The sequence below is a fragment of the Mus musculus genome, chromosome 10 (genome assembly GCF_000001635.26).
Source record: "Mus musculus strain C57BL/6J chromosome 10, GRCm38.p6 C57BL/6J".
NCBI lineage: Eukaryota > Metazoa > Chordata > Mammalia > Rodentia > Muridae > Mus > Mus musculus.
In genome coordinates this window covers 89,793,822-89,811,973 of record NC_000076.6, presented here as the reverse complement: position 1 = coordinate 89,811,973, position 18,152 = coordinate 89,793,822, and the positions used below count along the sequence as shown (strand labels likewise).

The 18,152-nt window shown below is 40.9% G+C and overlaps 1 protein-coding gene across 10 annotated transcripts in view; it reads right to left on the bottom strand.

Annotated features, from left to right (window-relative positions):
• The window catches only part of Uhrf1bp1l (UHRF1 (ICBP90) binding protein 1-like), a 74,924-nt gene that overhangs the window by 7,918 nt on the left and 48,854 nt on the right, over positions 1 to 18,152 (bottom strand). For 4 of the 10 annotated variants that reach the window (XM_030245340.1, XM_030245339.1, NM_029166.2 and 1 more), the window contains 7 exons: positions 17,350 to 17,491; positions 8,762 to 8,955; positions 5,761 to 7,262; positions 5,178 to 5,350; positions 3,314 to 3,456; positions 2,196 to 2,346; positions 234 to 487 (listed from right to left, as the gene is read on the bottom strand). In XM_030245340.1, coding sequence (XP_030101200.1) covers positions 234 to 487; positions 2,196 to 2,346; positions 3,314 to 3,456; positions 5,178 to 5,350; positions 5,761 to 7,262; positions 8,762 to 8,955; positions 17,350 to 17,491 — 2,559 coding nt within the window. Of the gene's footprint in view, positions 1 to 233; positions 488 to 2,195; positions 2,347 to 2,625; positions 3,457 to 5,177; positions 5,351 to 5,760; positions 7,263 to 8,761; positions 8,956 to 11,241; positions 15,696 to 17,349; positions 17,492 to 18,152 lie in introns of those variants that run through there. The other 6 variants (XM_017314128.2, XM_030245341.1, XR_003948815.1 and 3 more) reach the window with 5 other exon arrangements.

Below are 18,152 nucleotides of genomic sequence, written 5' to 3'. Positions count from 1 at the left end.
AAGAACATGATGTCATAGATTTATATAAATACCTTTAGTTAGTATGTCAGAAAAATTGTCTGCACTATTTTCCCTTTCTAAAAAGGATCTCTGTAGCATTCACTGTCAATATTAGTCACTCGATTTCATAAAATCTGACAGACGACACAGTTTAGGAATACCATGATTTAGACACAAATCGAAGTCCAGAGAAGGTAATGTGAACATTTATAAAAAGTTAATTGCTAACATACTTTCAAGTTTATCTTTGTGTTAGAAACTTGTATTTTCATTGGCATTACTGTTGCAACAGTTTCATCCTCCAGAAAGTGTTGAATATTCAGAAGGGAAGAGGTAAGGAACTCAGTAGTAAAGTTCTCAATGTGGCATTGGAGAAATCCATTTTTTTCTGCAAGCAGAGAGTGCACGACAGCACCTGGCCCACTTTCAAACCTCAGAGAAATCTCAGGCGAGGATTTAGGATGAATTATAGCTTTCTGGTCAGAACCTGAGAAACAAACATAAAAAAATGTAATTTTGTAACTAACACTACCAAAAAAGGACATTGCCACATATTATAACAAAAAAATTGTTGCCATTATATATGGCATTATATGCCATTGTATTATAGTAAAAAATATCAAAGATACTGCATATTAAAGAAATCTATGAAACAGCTTTAATATTTACTAATTTAAATGACTATATTATAAATAAAATATATCAAAAACAATATAATTTCACTTTTTCTCTGCAATTTTTAAATACACTACTGGCAACGTTTCTATATTTTCTACTTTTTCATAATAGGAGTATATTCGTGATGAACTCTGATAGGATACACACTTCACGTGAGTACCTGGCCATGTCTATAAGAAGACAGCTAAGTGTGGTGAAGTGAGTCTTACAAAGGCTTTTCATCTTCCTCAATAAATTAGGGTGTTAAACAATGTGAAAGTCTAAAGAAGACACGACATTGAAACATTCCCGAAGAACACTTATAGTAAAGAATATGTAATTCATATATAATTACATCTAATTATGGGTTGACCTTGTTCCAAGAAAGAATTTGAGTTGGTTGAGAATGGAGATAAACACCAACATAAAAAAATAAAATTTTAAACTTCAACAGAGTCTTATACTATATCCAATGTAAAAGGATACTAGTAAAAGAAAACTGATATCAACTATGTAGGAATAGAAACTAGTGGAATATTTTACTTCTTTATTTTATGCCAACTAATGTCACAATAAACAGAAGAAAACAAGTACACAGCACAGCAAGGAGACCCCACAAGGAGACCCCACATCAGAAGGGGCAAGACGGTAAAGACAAACTCCAGCGCCTTCTGTTTTCAGTCAGTCAAGACAAAGTATTTTGGTTACAAAGGCTAAAAAAGGCCTGGAGTCTTTTTTCAAATTTTCACTTACTCTTCTCTCACAAATACATCCTGACTGCAGTGCCCCCATCCTTCTCCTCCTCCCAGGTCCCCTCTCCATCTCCCCTCTCCCCAGATCCACTGCTCCTCCATTCTCCTTCAGAAAAGAGTCAGCCATCCTGAGGATATCAACCGAACATGCCATAACAAGATACAGTAAGACTAGGTACAACCCCTCCTATCAAGGCTAGGTGAGGTAACCAGTAGGAAGAGTCAAAGACACCCCCACTCCCACTGTTAGGGTTCCCACAAAAACCCCAACTAAACAACCACTGCAAGTATGCAGCAGGCCTAGGACAGGCCCATGCAGGCTGCGATGGCCACACCAGTCTGTGTGAGCCCCTGTGAGCCCTGCTTGTTATGTTTCCTTCCACCTCCCAGGATAAGAAGTGACAGCATAGCCGGGTAGTGGTGGTGCACGCCTTTAATCCCAGCACTTGGGAGGCAGAGGCAGGCGGATTTCTGAGTTCGAGGACAGCCTGGTCTACAGAGTGAGTTCCAGGACAGCCAGGTCTATACAGAGAAACCCTGTCTTGAAAAAAACAAAAACAAAAAACAAACAAAAAAAGAAGTGACAGCGTGCTTTCTGGTACTATGCCAAACTATATTAATTTCTATACATTATCTATCATATAGAATTCTATACACACAGCAACAAAAAAAAAATTCACTGACATCTTATTCAATATGGTCTCCCTCCAGCTGAGTCATAATGACAAGGACAAGACTATTAGTGAGCCACGTATAGAACACAATCTGTGTGAACCATAACCTTACCAACTGGACGGTTACCAAGGTAATGCCGCAGACTGACGTTGCCTAACTGACTTGGCGTCACCTGGTTCACCTGCAGACAGACTTCTGTGTCTTCCCCTCGGATGTCAATTTCTCCATTAACACCAGTGATTCTAAACACCACGACTGACATCTGTCAATGGGTGTATAAATACAGTTAGTACTCCATGGAATTCCGAAAACAATTAAGGAAACAATTAGCAAATATTAACCTCAGCAAATACAGTTCTCACTTATCAGTCAAGCCACCCTTGGGGGCCCGCAGAGCCTGGCTATTGCATTCTATAGCTTGAGCGTCTCTAGTTCAAAATTAGAAATGGACTACTTTCCACGGGACAGGGCAATGCCATGAGTAAGAACCTCCATAGCCCCGAGTGGTTTCCCGCAACTCTCGGAACCTGTACAACGTTACCTAGAGGCTGTGTGCAAGCAAGCTAGGAAACATAATCCACTTTGCGTTTAGAATCAAGTTCCATGTCCAAGATACCACACATGGATAATTCCCAAATCCACCAAATTCTTAAGTCCAAAACTACGTCTGGACTCAAGGATTTTGGACAAAGGATGTTCCGCCTTTGTAGCCGAGCTCCAGAGGCTTCTGTCCTCTGTCAATAAAGAGAAAGTATCTGCTTACAAAGACTAATAATGTGACATGTCCTTATGAAGGGATGGTTACTAAAAGGAGGGTGTGTCTACATTTTTTTCATAAAGCTTCACTGTGTCGGCAAAGTTTAAAAGAAACTAGCATCCTGTCTATCTCGTCTGTAGGAGGACTCTTACTGTGAGGACTGGATGCCTTCTGAGCTGACAAGCTTTAAAAAGTTTACACAAAAAATAACTAAAATATCGGTCAAGATATAAATGGGAACGGAGACAGAAAAAATGCACAGAACACTCCCCTCCTTTCTTCAATACAAACCGAACAGACTTCAACTGAAAAGCACAGGAATAGCTAAGCGGAAGGAACTGTCCACAGCAGAAGCCGCGCGCAGACCGTACAGCACGTGAGTGGCCATCGTATAGATGGAGCTCCTCAGACATGCTTGCATGAAGCATAAGGGACAGGCGGCCTTTCTTCCCACAGAACCCTGGGCCGGTACCAGATCGTCGCGGTTCTCCTGCGTGCCCTCTGAGTTGGTGCTGACAGCCTCTGGAGAGGCTTCCCCACAAGTCTGCGTATTTGCACTTGTGTTCACACTCTCTGCTGGGCTCTGGCAGCTTGTATTTGAGTTCCTTTTCATTGCTGAAATAACACACAGGTAAATTAATAAACTAAGATCTGTTTATACATGTTCCAGCAATGTTTATATTTATTGAAAAATGGACGAATGCTTTCAAGCAAAGCCTTGTTTAAATACCTCTAAGCAAACAGAGTCAAATTACGGTCTCTCAGCAAATGAGAAATGACTTCCTATAGTTAAATGCCAGAAATACTGTGCTGATTAGATTTATGTCAACTTGACACAAATTACAGTCACGTGAGAGGAGAAAACACCTCCCTCAGATCTGGCTGGGGACCAACCTATAGAGCTGATAGGAGAGGGCCCACGGCATTGTGGGTCATGCCACCCATGCCACCCCTGGGCTGGTGGTCCTGGGTCCTGTATGAAAGCAGGCTGAGCAAGTCCTAAGAAGCAAGCCAGTAAGCAGCACCATTCCATGGCCTCTGTATCAGCTCCTGCCTCCAGGTTCCTGCCCTGTGTGAGTTCCTGCCCTGACTTCCTCCAGGGATGGTCTACGATCTGGACGTGCGAGCCAGACCAACCCTTAGTCACCAACCTGCTCTTGGTCATGATGTTTCTTTACAGCAACAGAAACCCTGACTAAGTCAGATACTAAAGCCCTAACTGTAGTGAACTAACAGTGACAGTGATGATCAGAAGGAACTGAGAGGCAAACCTCCTCCTGCCTGTCAGCCTCACATCTCCCCTCGTCACACACTGCACAGATCCAGTCTGAGTCCCTCTCTCTTCTCCCCACCCTACAGCAGCCCCAATCACCTCTCACATGAATTGAATATCGTGTGACTATTCTCCTCCCTCAAGCTATCTATGAGAAAAGGAATAAGATCATTAAGTTTTGTATCTATCACAGATTAATATTGTAAAATGCCATAAAAGAACTAAAACTCAAATGAAGTCCAAGACACAAAAACTATACCCCCAACTCAGCTCCTTCTTTACTGCCGTGTAACCAGCTGGCTTCTACCCCATGCCCCTGAGTGTGGGACGTTCAGTAAGTGGATATCCCACCAGATATGGAGACAGAGAGGTGTATGTGGCGGTAACTGTGGTGCATGTTAACAGAACATTTCAGTCTTTCTCATAGTCCAGGGATAAGATGTCTATGATTTTTGCTAAACTGTACAGAAATAAAACAGCTCTCCAGGCCCAGAAGAAATACTGTGAAACAGAGAAGCATTCTTCACAGTGAAGAAAGTGAGACCTGGGAACAGCAAAGTGGCTCAGTGGGTAAAGGCCACCATGCCTGACAACTTGAGTTTGACACTCGGTGGAGGGAGAGGAACAACTCCTACAGGTTGCCCTCTGACCTCTACTCATGCCATGGAACATGTGTGCTACCCTGCCCCACACTCTCCTATAGACAGATGAATATAATTTCTTGAAAAAGAACTAAAGGAAGGAAAAACGACATGAAGAAAAACTAAACTGAGGTCAAATCATAAAGAACATCTTCAAAACGAATTAAGAATTCTAAATTTCACAGCCTTGAAGCAATGAAGATTCCTAAGATTAAACTGGAAAATAACATGATCAAATTCCAAGGGGTAACTCGAGGAGTCCTGCTAGCAAAAGGACAGCCACTAGCAAGTCACAGCTAGGAGGACAGGGCCAGACGTTCAGAACTGAGTCATTCTGTCTGTCCATTCGATGTCATTAATAAGCGTGGGGTACAACTTTAAGTACTTACATAGTACTTCTTGTAAGCGGTCTGTTCACTTACCCTTCCCCAGCAACACGTGGCTGTCGCTTCCATCGCTCTCCGCCTGCTCTTCCAATACCATGCTGTCCAGGGAAAGGGTATCCAGGGAGACCTGTGAGGCGCTCCTTTTCATGTTCTTGTAGGAAACAGAGAGTGGAGCTGGGGAGGGTGGGCAACGTTCCTTAGATTTAGCACTGTCAGCAAACAAAATCAATGGAAAATTACCCCAGGTATTGAAAGGACTTCGCCTTCCACTCTTAGTAGTGCTGGGGAGAGGGAGGGCCCCTGGAATCCCAGAACTGCGGAGGCAGAGGCAAAAGGAGTGCTGGAGTCCTAGCCCAGCCGGACCACAGCAAGACACAGGCCCAGCAAGGAAGCCAGCGTGTAGTAAAGGTAGCATCACATAGCGTCCCCAAGCTAGTAAGTGCTAAGAAGTATACCAAGACATACAAGTAAGGGCTATCTCAGATTCTGAACACAGACTCTTAATCCTGACAATGCCACACTTTGTCCTGAGGTTTTCTACTCCCAAACAAAACTAACAAATAAACAAGCCAAAGAAACAACAGAACTAAAACCACTTCCATTGCAACTGCACCATTACCTTAAGGACGTCTGGGATTTAGGTGCTCTGGCTGGGGGCGCCTCCTCTTTACTGCTCTCCGGGTTCTCAGAGAGGGAAGCTGCTTCAGGAAGGAAGTCTTCAGCTCTGAAGATGGAGTGTATGGCGTCAATTCCCTTACCAGTTACAGGGTTTGAAGGTGGGTTATGGTTGCCGTCATCATCCAGGGAAAGCCTAGTTGAGCCATCTCTGTAGTTTAAGACACTATCTGAGTCTGTGGAAGCCACATCCTTTGTGTGACTCCCTTCTGAGGTCATTTCTCCTGAGCCACTCTTGTGAGAAAGTCCACTACTTTCATCTTCACTTATTTTCCCTAAATGTTTATCTGATAAGTAGTCTAGAAAAGAAGTGCCTTTTTGCAGGTTTGTGTCACTGGCTGATTTGAAAAGCAACGGATCCTTTAAAGGGGCGTGGCTGAGGTCAACACTCATTGACCTGTTGTCTGACATGTGATTGAGAGTAGCATTTCTAATTCGGTGTATACCACTACCACCTTGTTTTCTCTTTGAAGACAAAAACCCCCCATTTTCTGCTGGCAGGAAGTCAGGAAGCAATGGGCTCCCACTTTCAGAAGCAGGAGAGCGCAGAGCACTTGTGGGATTCACTGGATGAAGCAGCAGGGCAAGCTCCGCACTGCGAAGTAAAATTCCAACGCAAACAGAAGTCTGGGAAGCGGGGCTTCCAATCACAGCTTCCACATCCCTCCGCAAGGTATCCGAAAGCAGAACGAGAGACTCGTGTATGAAAAGCAGCAGCAGATATTGGTAGTGATTGATCTGCATACTGACATGTTTATGAACACGGACCAAGACATGAACATCCGCATCTGAAGAGGAAGAGGAAAACCTTAAAAATGTGTCTGATGAAGGTCTTTGGCCGCCATTTGTCAGAGGCTCAGACTCTGTACTGTAATACTCCTTCAAGAGTTTCTTCCTCTTCATTCGGCCAGCCAGATCACTGGACTCACTTTGTGAGGTATTAAGGGTCACTTGATCACAAGTCTGGAACTCTTTCTGTAGCTCTGCGTATCTTGTTGGCTGGCAAATCCAGATAGACAGAGGGAAAGCATCTACAAAGCTTACTGGCCGCCCCTTCCCGCTTTTCATCCCTTCATAGTCTATCCAAAACTGGGAAAAGTACACCGCCCACACATCGGTGGCAGCAGATGTTTTAAGAGTGTTTTTATTCAATTTAGGGATAATATTCCCTTTATAAACCTCATGCATTTTGGTATCTTGTTCGTGGGCATGTCTCTGGAAGATGGGATGTAGAAGATTAAAACTGTCACAGGATTTGGGGAATCTAGTATAAGTTTTGCTAAAAAAGTCACACTCTTTAAAGTCTTGACACAAAGCTTCTAGATCAGAATGGCGGCAGTTCGGACAGTGCCTCGTGTTGGTGGCTATCATTTCAGAGCTCTGAATAGACACCGTGTGAGGCTGATCTTGATGGCAACCTGCCTTCACTTCAGAAGGAATGACAAACTGGAAGGGGAAAAAAATTGAGTTCAGTTTACAAATCCCTACATCATGAAAAATACAAAAGACTTGGTATTATTTTTATTGTTTTAAAGATTTATTTATTATATGTGAGTACACTGTAGCTGTCTTTAGACACCCCAGAAGAGGGCATCAGATCCCACTACAGATGGTTGTGAGCCACCATGTAGTTGCTGGGATTTGAACTCAGGACCTCTGGAAGAGCAGTCAGTGCTCTTAACCACTGAGCCATCTCTTACTTACTAAATGTTTGAGTACACACACAAAAAAGCACTAAGTGTGAAAAAGCGATATTCGATAGTTTTGTTAAGCTACTTTTAAGCCCAAGTGTTCTAGGAGACTGAAAGAATGACAGCAACTGTACAGACAGATGTCACCCGACTTGTTGTTCCAGGCTGCAAGAGAGCACACAGCTGTAATCGTAGCACTCTGGAGAACAGGCAGGGTATGCTGAGACAGTGAGACTAAGGCAGACTTATGACATAGTTCTCAAGAGGGAACTGAATCAGTGTTCCTAGCAAAGAGTCCAAAGTGGTTTCTGGGTACTGCTCATGCCCAGAAAATATAATGATCATTGTTTAGTTCTGTCTCAAGCACTATTAAACAACATGTTCCTTTATGCTAAGTTGAGAAGATTTTTCCTTATATGCTAGGAAATGTGGAATATTAGCTGCACAATGTTTTATAAAAGCGGCTACAACACATAATCTATCAACAACGGACCCTTCAGTAAATTGTCAGTTATGTCCACATCTTATTCTTTTTACTAAAATGTGTTTTAAAAACCTAAGATTGTATACAAATTAGATTAGTGGCTACTTACTTACAAAGCAAGTTTTGTTAACTTTAGACACTAATAATTGAATAATATGAACAAATGCAACTCATACACTTTAAAAACTTTGCTGTACACTTAACCTTTTCTAGAAGAAAAAAAATGTATAAACCCTATAACAGGAACAAAAAGGACTAAAGATTTTTAAAACCTCTTTATGTGACAGTGACTTGTTTATTATTTGCTGTCAGAGGAAGTTTGTGGAAGTCAGAGGACAACTTGCAGGAGTCAGTTTTCCTCCCATAATGTGGGACCTGGGGACTAAGGTCAGGTATTCAGGCTTACATGCCCCATTTTTACCCACTGCACCATCTCACTAAAGATTTACATTTTACTGCTATCTCTTACTTTCAAATGAATAGAAGTCAGAAAAATTAAAATCATAAATACACAAAAGTAGAGGAAACACTCTCAGATTTCCTATAGCTGAGAATCAAAATTCAATCTTACATTTCACCATGAAATTAAGATTATAATTAAGCTTACTCACGTCTGAACAGCACGTTATATCCTGGGATTATAACAATTAGTCAGTTTTATATCTATAAAAATGGCTTTGCTCTCAGCTGGGTGTGGTGGACATGTCTTTAAACCCAGGAGGCAGAGGCACGATACCTTTAGCATGAAGCCCCACTTGTTTCCACGATACCTTTAGCATTAAGCCGTCAACTCGGATGTCAACATGCTCATCGGATTTTGAGCTGTCATTCAACTTGTACACAGCCATGAACTGATTAAGACTTTGTTTTAAATCCAGCAGAAACTGGTTTAACCACAGAATGCTCCTTTCATCTACAGTAAACTGTAGAGCATTCAGCTGGCTATATAGGTTGGGAGATGGAACTGTGGAGAAAAAAAAGAAAAGTGTTAAGCTCCCTCAGCGAACAGACAGTTATGTTTCCATAGAAAAGATAGCCTTAACAAGTAATATTTCTCCTTAATCAATATCACACATGAAGCTACATATGTGACTAACAGCAAATATAGACATAAGACATTTTTCTATGCTTCACTAACTGAAAAAAATATAATGTAAATAAAATGCATAAACTGGGAGTCCTGTTAGATTCACAGTGAAGCAGAGTAATAAAACATCACCCTCTTAAAGCACGGTGTCGAAATCATGGCCTGCCCGTAAAGCCTATCTGCCTATCTATCTACCTACCTACCTACTTATCTACCTACCTACTCATCTATCTATCTATTTATCTATTTATCTATTTATCTATTTATCTATCTATCTATCTATCTATCTACCTACCTACCTATCTACCTACCTACTTATCTATTTATCTACCTACCTACCTACCTACCTACCTACCTACCTACCTACCTACCTACTTATCTATCTATTTATCTATCTACCTACCTACCTACCTACCTACCTACCTACCTACCTACCTATCTGCATCACACTCTGTGTCCTATAAAGAGGTGTGCCAGGCAGAAAGCCCATGAGGGGAGAGCATACACAGCCCACTCTCCTCTTTAACAATGGCCTAGAACAGAGCTTTCAAGTACAGCAGTAACTGAAATGTCTCGGATAATCCATTATTATACACTCGGTTTCCTCCCACTAAACTAATGCTGATAATTACAGGTTGTATCTCTTCTGAAACCGCAAGTATATTAATCATAAAAACTACAGGGTTCAGAACAGCTTGATGAGGTCTTTATTCTACAAGACTAAGAATCCTGAGAAAGGACCCCAATTTTCCAGTAATACTTGATACACCAAGTGAAGCGTCCTACAGTTTCTGATAACTATGGATATTTTTTCAGTGTATTGGTACTGCCTCCTACAGAACCAACTCATGTTTCTAATTGAATACATATAGGCTTGGTTTTTTTCTCCTTAAGCCCCTTTTTTTTTTTTTTTTTTTAAAGATTTATTTATTGATTATATGTAAGTACACTGTAGCTGTCTTCAGACACTCTAGAAGAGGGAGTCAGATCTTGTTGGGGATGGTTGTGAGCCACCATGTGGTTGCTGGGATTTGAACTCTGGACCTTCGGAAGAGCAGTCGGGTGCTCTTACCCACTGAGCCATCTCGCCAGCCCCCCCCTTTTTTTCTAGAAATGAGGTCTTCTCTACCATGCCTCTCCACCATGATGGTCTGCACTCCCAAAGCCTAAGGCCAATGCAGTAGGCAGAGGATAGATGGGCTGAAACCTCTGCTACTGCCCCTAAGTCATCCCCGTCCGGAGCTGAAGGCCCTGTGGCTAGAAGAACTTGAAAGACGGAAGGAGTAGACGTGAGATGATTTACTGGGGCCTTGAGGATGATAAAGACAGGACACAGGTGGACAGGCGTGGTTACCGGTCCAAGGATAAACCATAAGAACAGAACGTACTGTGTGAAAGTAAAATGTGGGCTGAGCGAGCAAGTTTCTTCTTCAGTCCAATTGAAATTTAGTAGGAATGGAATAAGCCATTCTGGGGGGTGGGGGTGGATGGCCAGAGCACATCATTGTTAACAAAATGGCAAAAGTGACAGAGCATTAAGTTTAGATGCAGTAACTAAGACATCCCAAAGAAAACCCAAAGCTTCTACAGCCACCAGCACAGGCATACTTTATTTTAATGATCTAAACTTGTCTAAGATCAACAACCTTCTATGCATATAAATGTCATGATTATTAGGTAAACATGCCTAGGACATTTGTAAGGACACAGTAACTATACACATATGTTTTCAGGTGCAAAGAACATTGCACAGGATGATCTATGTTTGACTTTGGGTACCTGCACTCATCTCTTCATTCCATTCATAAAAGCAAAGAAGCTTCCTTGAAGGTCTACCCCTAGGCTTTATGCTACAGACACAGAACATAGAAGAAATAAGGGATGTCCAATTCCATTTAACTTTCCATACATGAGACAGACATAAAACAAAAAAGTTGTGATTAGAAACTAGCTGTGATGTCGAGGTCCTTGCCTTTGGGATTAAGGGGAAGTAGAGTGCCCAGAGAATGCATCACACTCAGGAATAAAGGGAATTTCTAAAGAGAGACTGTGATGGCAGCAGCCATAGACGACGAGACGTCGTCCCCACACGGGGCAGCCCTGGGCTCCATGTGGCATTGCTAACAGGCTCTTCAGATGACCATGTAGCTCAGGGATACCTACCTGCTTATTTGTTGTTCTGGTGTCAGTTTCTGCTTGTCTTGGGCTTGGTGGTACTGAGGAGTGAAAGCAGGCATCACAGATGCCGGGCAAGCATGCCGCATAGTTCCATCTCAGCCCTTCAAACAGTGCAAACTAAGCTAGAAGGAGCCTGTCCTGGGCTCCTAATGTTAAGGGGAAGGGGCAGGATCCAAACCAAATACGACAAAGAGGCACACATGTTAAAAACAAGATCAAGAATACTATGCTTATTCTATGAGCTGAACTGTACACTCTACCCCACGCCTCTAAAGTGCTTCTGTTTACGGTTTAAATTCAGCACCTCAGAATGTGACTATTTGGAGACAGAGCTCTTGAAGATATGAAGGCAAAGTGAGCCCATATGAGTGGACCCATGTCCCACATGGCTGATGGATGCACAATGGTGTGCACTTTAAACCCAGCATTAGGAGGCAGAGGCAGAAGGCCAATCTGGTCAATAGAGCAGGCCAGCCAGCCAGCCAGAGTAAGACACTGTCTCATTTTTTTTTTTTTTTGAAGTTATGGCACCTGGAAACTAGTCTTTACCCCAAAGAAAGCAATCCTTGGAGAATGAAACATTTTAGTTAGGTACAACACCATGGAAACATTCAAGAAAGATCAGATGACAGGCGAATGGCTGCCATGGATGGCTTGGGAGCAGCATACCACTGTGGGAAGGAATATGGACAGACCATGCCTGCATTTCAGGTGTGCTCTTCTGTCACTTATGAGACCCTGGGAATATACTTCAGACTATCTTAACCCTACCTTCTTAGTCAGAAGAGGAGTTGAGAGAAACAACTCTTAAATGCACACACAGAAGAATAGTGCAAAGCAAACAACAACAACAAAAAAAAAAAAAAAGAAAGAAAGAAACCCCCCCCCCCCAAGGATTCCATGTCATCCATTTGGTACAAATAAAAAAATAGCATGACAAAATGCATTTCTCTAAAGTGATTTCTAAAATGCCTTATTTTAAAACAAAAACAAAAATTACTTCAGGAGCATAAAACTCCTACTGAAACTAAAAGCCTACATTACTATGTCAAACTGAGCTAGGGAGATGAGTGAGCTGCTCTTTCAGAGGACCTGGACTTGATTCCAAGTCCCCATGTGACAGCTCACAACCATCTGTAACTCCAGTTCCAGGGGATCTGATACCCTCTTCTGGCTTCACTGCATACTATATGCAGGTGGGGCACAGACATACATGCAGGCAAAACATTCATATATATAAAATTATTATTTTTAAAAAAGTAAATCAGCATTAAAGAAAACAGACAAATTCTTACAAACATGAAGACTTGAGTTCTTAGAATTCTGTAACAAAAGCTAGGTATGGCACCTATAATCCCAGAATAGGGAGGTAGACAGAGGCAGGATTCCCTGGGATAGACCAGTCAGCCAGCCTGCCTAACATACTTAGTAAGCTGGAAACATCTTGTCTCAAAAAACAAACTGTCAAGCATGGTGGTACATGCCCTGCCCTCAGTCACAGCATTTAGGCAACAGAGATAGGTAGATATCAGAGTTCAAGGCCAGCTTGGTCTACACAGAAAGTGTCAGGCTAGACTGGTCTACAAAGTAAGAGTACCAGGATAGGCCAGACTAAATAGTAAGACCCTATCTAAAAAAGGCCAAAGCAAAAACAAAGCAGACAGACAAACAAAACAGTCAAAGTGGACAGTTCATAAAGAATGACATTGGAGCTGGGCATGGTGGTGGACACCTTTAATCCCAGCGCTTGGGAGGCAGAGACAAGTGGATTTCTGAGTTTGAGGCCAGCCTGGTCTACAGAGTGAGTTCCAGGACAGTCAGGGCAATACAGACAAACCCTGTCTCAAAAAACCAAAAAAAAAAGAAAAAAGAAAGAAAGAAAGAAAGAAAGAAAGAAAGAAAGGAAGGAAGGAAGGAAGGAAGGAAGGAAGGAAGGAAGGAAGGAAGGAAGGAAGGAAGGAAGGAAGGAAGGGAGAGAGAGAGAAAAGAAAAAAAAGAATGACTTCGGAGGGGACACAAACTCTGCAGATAGCCCCGTAATACCCAGAGGCAGCTCTACTCCCAGGCACTCCAATATGCCCAGGATAAGAGGTGAGGAGGACACAATATCTGTCCCCAACACCAGGAGTAAGTGGGACTGGTGGGCCCCAGGCACGCATGAACTCCGCCAGACCAGTGGCACAAGTTCCTTCTGGTCTGTCTGGGTCGGCGCCCTGAGCAGACCTAGGGCACAAACTCTGCAGCCAGCCCCACAACACCCAGAGGCAGCTCCACTCCCAGGCTAACACACCCAGAATCAGAGGATCCCAGGATCCCAGGATCTTGATCTCACCAGGATCTCAAGGTCCCAAAGGCAGCTTGACTCCCAAGATCCCAGAATCATAGGATCAGAGAAAAAGCTTGACTCTGAGGATTTCTGACACAACCAGGATCATAGGAAGGACAGGTTCCAGTCAGACACAGGCAGGGCAGGTAGCACTAGAGATAACCAGATGGAGGGAGGCAAGCATAAGAACATAAGCAACAAAAGCCAAGGTTACTTGGCATCATCAGAACCCATTTCTCCCACCATAGCAAATCCTGGATACCCCAACACACCAGAAAAAGCAAGATTCAGATCTAAAATCACTTCTCATGATGATGATAGAGAACATTAAGAAGGACATAAATAATTTCCTTAAAGAAATACAGGAGAACACAGGTAAAGAGCTAGAAGTCCTTAAAGAGGAAACACAAAAGTCCCTTAAAGAGTTATAGGAAAACAATCAAACAGGCGAAGGAAAGGAACAAAACCATCCAGGATCTAAAACTGGAACTAGAAACAATAAAGAAATCACAAAGGGAGACAGCCCTGGAGCTAGAAACCCTAGGAAAGAGATCAGGAGTCATAAGTGCAAGCATCACCAACAGAATACAAGAGATGGAAGAGAGAATCTCAGGTGCAGAAGATACCCTAAAAAACACTGACACAGCAGTGAAAGAAAATGCGAAAAGCAAAAAACTCCTAACCTAAAATATCCACCAGGAAATCCAGGACACAATGAGAAGACCAAACCTAAAGATAATAGCTATAGAAGAGAGTGAAGATTTCTAACTTAGAGGGCCAGTAAATATCCTCAACAAAATTATAGAAGAAAACTTCCCTAACCTAAAGAAAGAGATGCCCATGAACATACAAGAAGCCTACAGAACTCCAAATAGACTCAACCAGAAAAGAAATTACTCCTGTCACATAATAATCAAAACACCAAATGCACTAGACAAAGGAAGAATTTTAAAAGCAGTAAGGGAAAAAGGTCAAGTAACATATAAAGGCGGGCCTATCAGAATTACAGCAGACTTCTCACCAGAAACTGTGAAAGCCAGAAGATCCTGGGCAGATGTCATACAGACCCTAAGAGAACACAAATGCCAGCCCAGGCTACTATACCCAGCAAAACTCTCAATCACCATAGACAGAGAAAACAAGATATTCCATGACAAAACCAAATTTACACAATATCTTTCCACCAATCCAGCACTACAGAGGATAATAGATGGGAAACACCAACACAAGGAGTGAAACTACACCCTAGAAGAAACAAGAAAGTCATCTTTCCACAAACCCATACAAACATAATTCCACCTCTAACAAGAAAATTAACAGGAAGTAACAATCACTTTTCCTTAATATCTATTAATATGAAAATTAATATTACCAATATACCCTAATCTATTAAATTCAAAAATATGAGGAATAGAAATTTGTCAGCTGTCATCCCATGGTCTCTCTAATTTGGTAATGGGAGAAATACTGTTCAATCCATATACACTTTCTGCTTGTTTGTACATGACAGTGTCTTGCTGTGTGCCACATAATGGTCTTGAAATCATGCTTCTCCTATCTCAGCCTCTATTAGTAGGATTGTTTATTTGATGTTTTTACACTATACTGTGGTTTTCAGAGCAGCTTACATATTTCCAAATTATTTATACAGCCAAAAGAAATGTAGACAATTAATTTGAGTGGTGGCTTGTAAGAGAACAGCCAAGAGTGAGACTGAAGGCTTTGCTTGACACTTATAATTATTGTATCAATTTTGAAGAAGAGGGCTTTATACATTACTCTTATTCTGAGATGAATGCTTTTCAAAATCATCACAGTCAATAAACCAGATCTTACCCTCACCTAACGTCTGTGCCACCCTCCAAGCAGAACCATGGCTCACTGAAACAGTTGATGAACGACTTCATGGATAGACCATCTTAATACACACACCATTTCTTAAATGAATGTACCCTGTTCCCTGTGGGCTGAGAATGATGACAATCACTCAAGTCAAATAGCTTTGACCATAACAGGAAATCTGTATCCAAAAATCATGCTTACAATTCATTCCTTAGCATAGCAGAACTGTCAACTCTTAGCTTATCTACTATGGAGGTAAAATCCTTTGGTGGGGGCTGGTGTGATGGCTCAGTGGTTAAGAGAACTAACTGTTCTTCCGAAGGTCCCAAGTTCAAATCCCAGCAACCACATGGTGGCTCACAACCACCTGTAATGAGATCTGATGTCCTCTTCTGGTGTGTCTGAAAACAGCTACAGTGTACTTACATATAAATAGTAAATACATCTTTAAAAAAAAAAGGATTAAAAGAAAATCCATTAGCGATGTCAGGGACATTCAAGTACAGCCTTATTACAGTGAACAGCAATGGCCAAAAACTGTTCTTAGTTTGTGTCTGTACCACAGTAAGAGCCAAAATTTTAAGCACTACTATAAACAAAGCAAACAAACAGAAGACTTTATCTATTTGTGATCATTTAAAAAAAACTAATAGTGATATATTATTTTAAAATATCATACAGCTAATATATTTAGAGTTGTTTAAAATTTATATTGAGAAAATATATTTTCAGTATTGCTGTAGACAAGCATCTACATAAGACTGTTCAATTGATTGTTGTTTTATATCGAACAACTTTTATACTACTCATTTTTATTATTATAATATTTTACAAATTTTAAAGAATATGATAAAAAATGAAAGGTATTACAGGTTTTTTGGGGGGACTCACAGGGAGGAGCTGGGGTATAAAAGGGAAGGAAGAATGTAAGAATGTGATATAAGTCTATTTAATCAAAATATGTTTTTAAATGTTAGCAAATTCAGATAAATTGAAATTATGGTTTTTTTTCTCATCATAATGCAATAAAACTTAAATCAAAGGAAAAAAATTAAAAACAACAAAAAAAGAATGACATCAACTTGAAGTTGGTCTCTGACCTCCATGCACACAAACATCTGTAGCCTGCATGTGTGCACACACGCACACGCACACAAATACACACATGCATGCATGAGCACATATGAAGATTACAATATAAAGAAAGACTTCATTTCAGATAAAACAAAACAAAGGGGCATAAATATTCAAAGAAACAAATGTACAATCATTTTAACTTTAAGAAGCCAAAATAGCCTATAATAGTCAAGAAAAATTCTTTATAGCTAAAAGAAACTTCAATTATTCCATTTTTAATAAAATGGATTTTTATATATCTGACTTTGCCAATGGAATTTTATAAAAGAAAATGACCACTCTCTACATAACATTCATTCATACTTCATTTAACAAATAGCTAGTAAGCACAAAAAAAGCAGGATAGAAGCACAAACTGCAAATATAAAATCAATCACAAATGCCACAAGATTCCTGCCATCAAAGATGCCACAGTAGAAGGAAGAAGGATGTACAAACAACTATTAACAATATGCAGATGTGTAAGGAACAAAGGTGTCCACATGAAATGGGTGTCATAAACACAGCGATAAGAGTACACTTTCTGGCCGGGCAGTGGTGGCGCATGCCTTTAATCCCAGCATTTGGGAAACAGAGGCAGGTGGATTTCTGAGATCAAGGCCAGCCTGGTCTACAGAGTGAGTTCCAGGACAGCCAGGGCTACACAGAGAAACCCTGTCTCGGAAAAAAAAAAAAAAAAAAAAAGAAAAGAAAAGAAAAGAACATTTTCCTACATAAATTAATAATACCTAAAATATTCATCAAAAAATCCAATTGTGAACAAACAATAACAAAGTGAACTCTCTTACTTGGAAAATCCTTCCCATCTGGATAATAATATTCTGTGAATTCTATATAGATAGCTGACATTTCTTGTGGAAGATACAGAGATTTTTTGTTGCAGGAAATCATACTTTTAGGGGAAGATCGACATTGTTCTGCTGTAGAGACCTGAGAAAACAAGTTTGCTTAAATACCGAAAAAAACAACTTGCCAAAGAATTTCTGCAGCCCACATAGCCATCACTTCCAAGCTCTTACAATCACCTCTGGGCCAGCAAGAGGGCCGTGTGGGTAAACGTACTTGCTGCCAGGCCTGCTGGCCTGAGTTCAGCGCTGAAAGTCACATGAGAAATGAAGAAGACTGTGTCCTACAAGCTGTCCTCCGACTTCTACAAAAATGCTGTGTTGTGGGCAGGGGTGTGGGTGTCAGTGACACACTAAATATATAAATAAATGTATAAAAAGAATACCCAAAATGAAATATCCATGAGCCATTCAGAAAACTCTATAACCAATTGGATCTTTATCAACTAAAAACTCAACTTTTACACTACCTTCAGTAAACTTACTCTTTTGAGTCTTTAAAATGACAGTTAGTTAGTGTAGATAAGTAAGTGGTAGATTCAGGACACAGATTGGAATCAAAGTCAGACTGTTTCTCAGTCTGTACTTTATAATTCTCTATTAATATGAAAGAGATTTAAAGTGTGTGATACAGAAAAGAACTGCCAGAGAGATGGTGGTGGCAGTCACACACTGTGAATGTATTTAATTTCAACAAATAGTAATTTTAAAGTAATTATAATGGAAAATTGTGTCAATTTTATAGA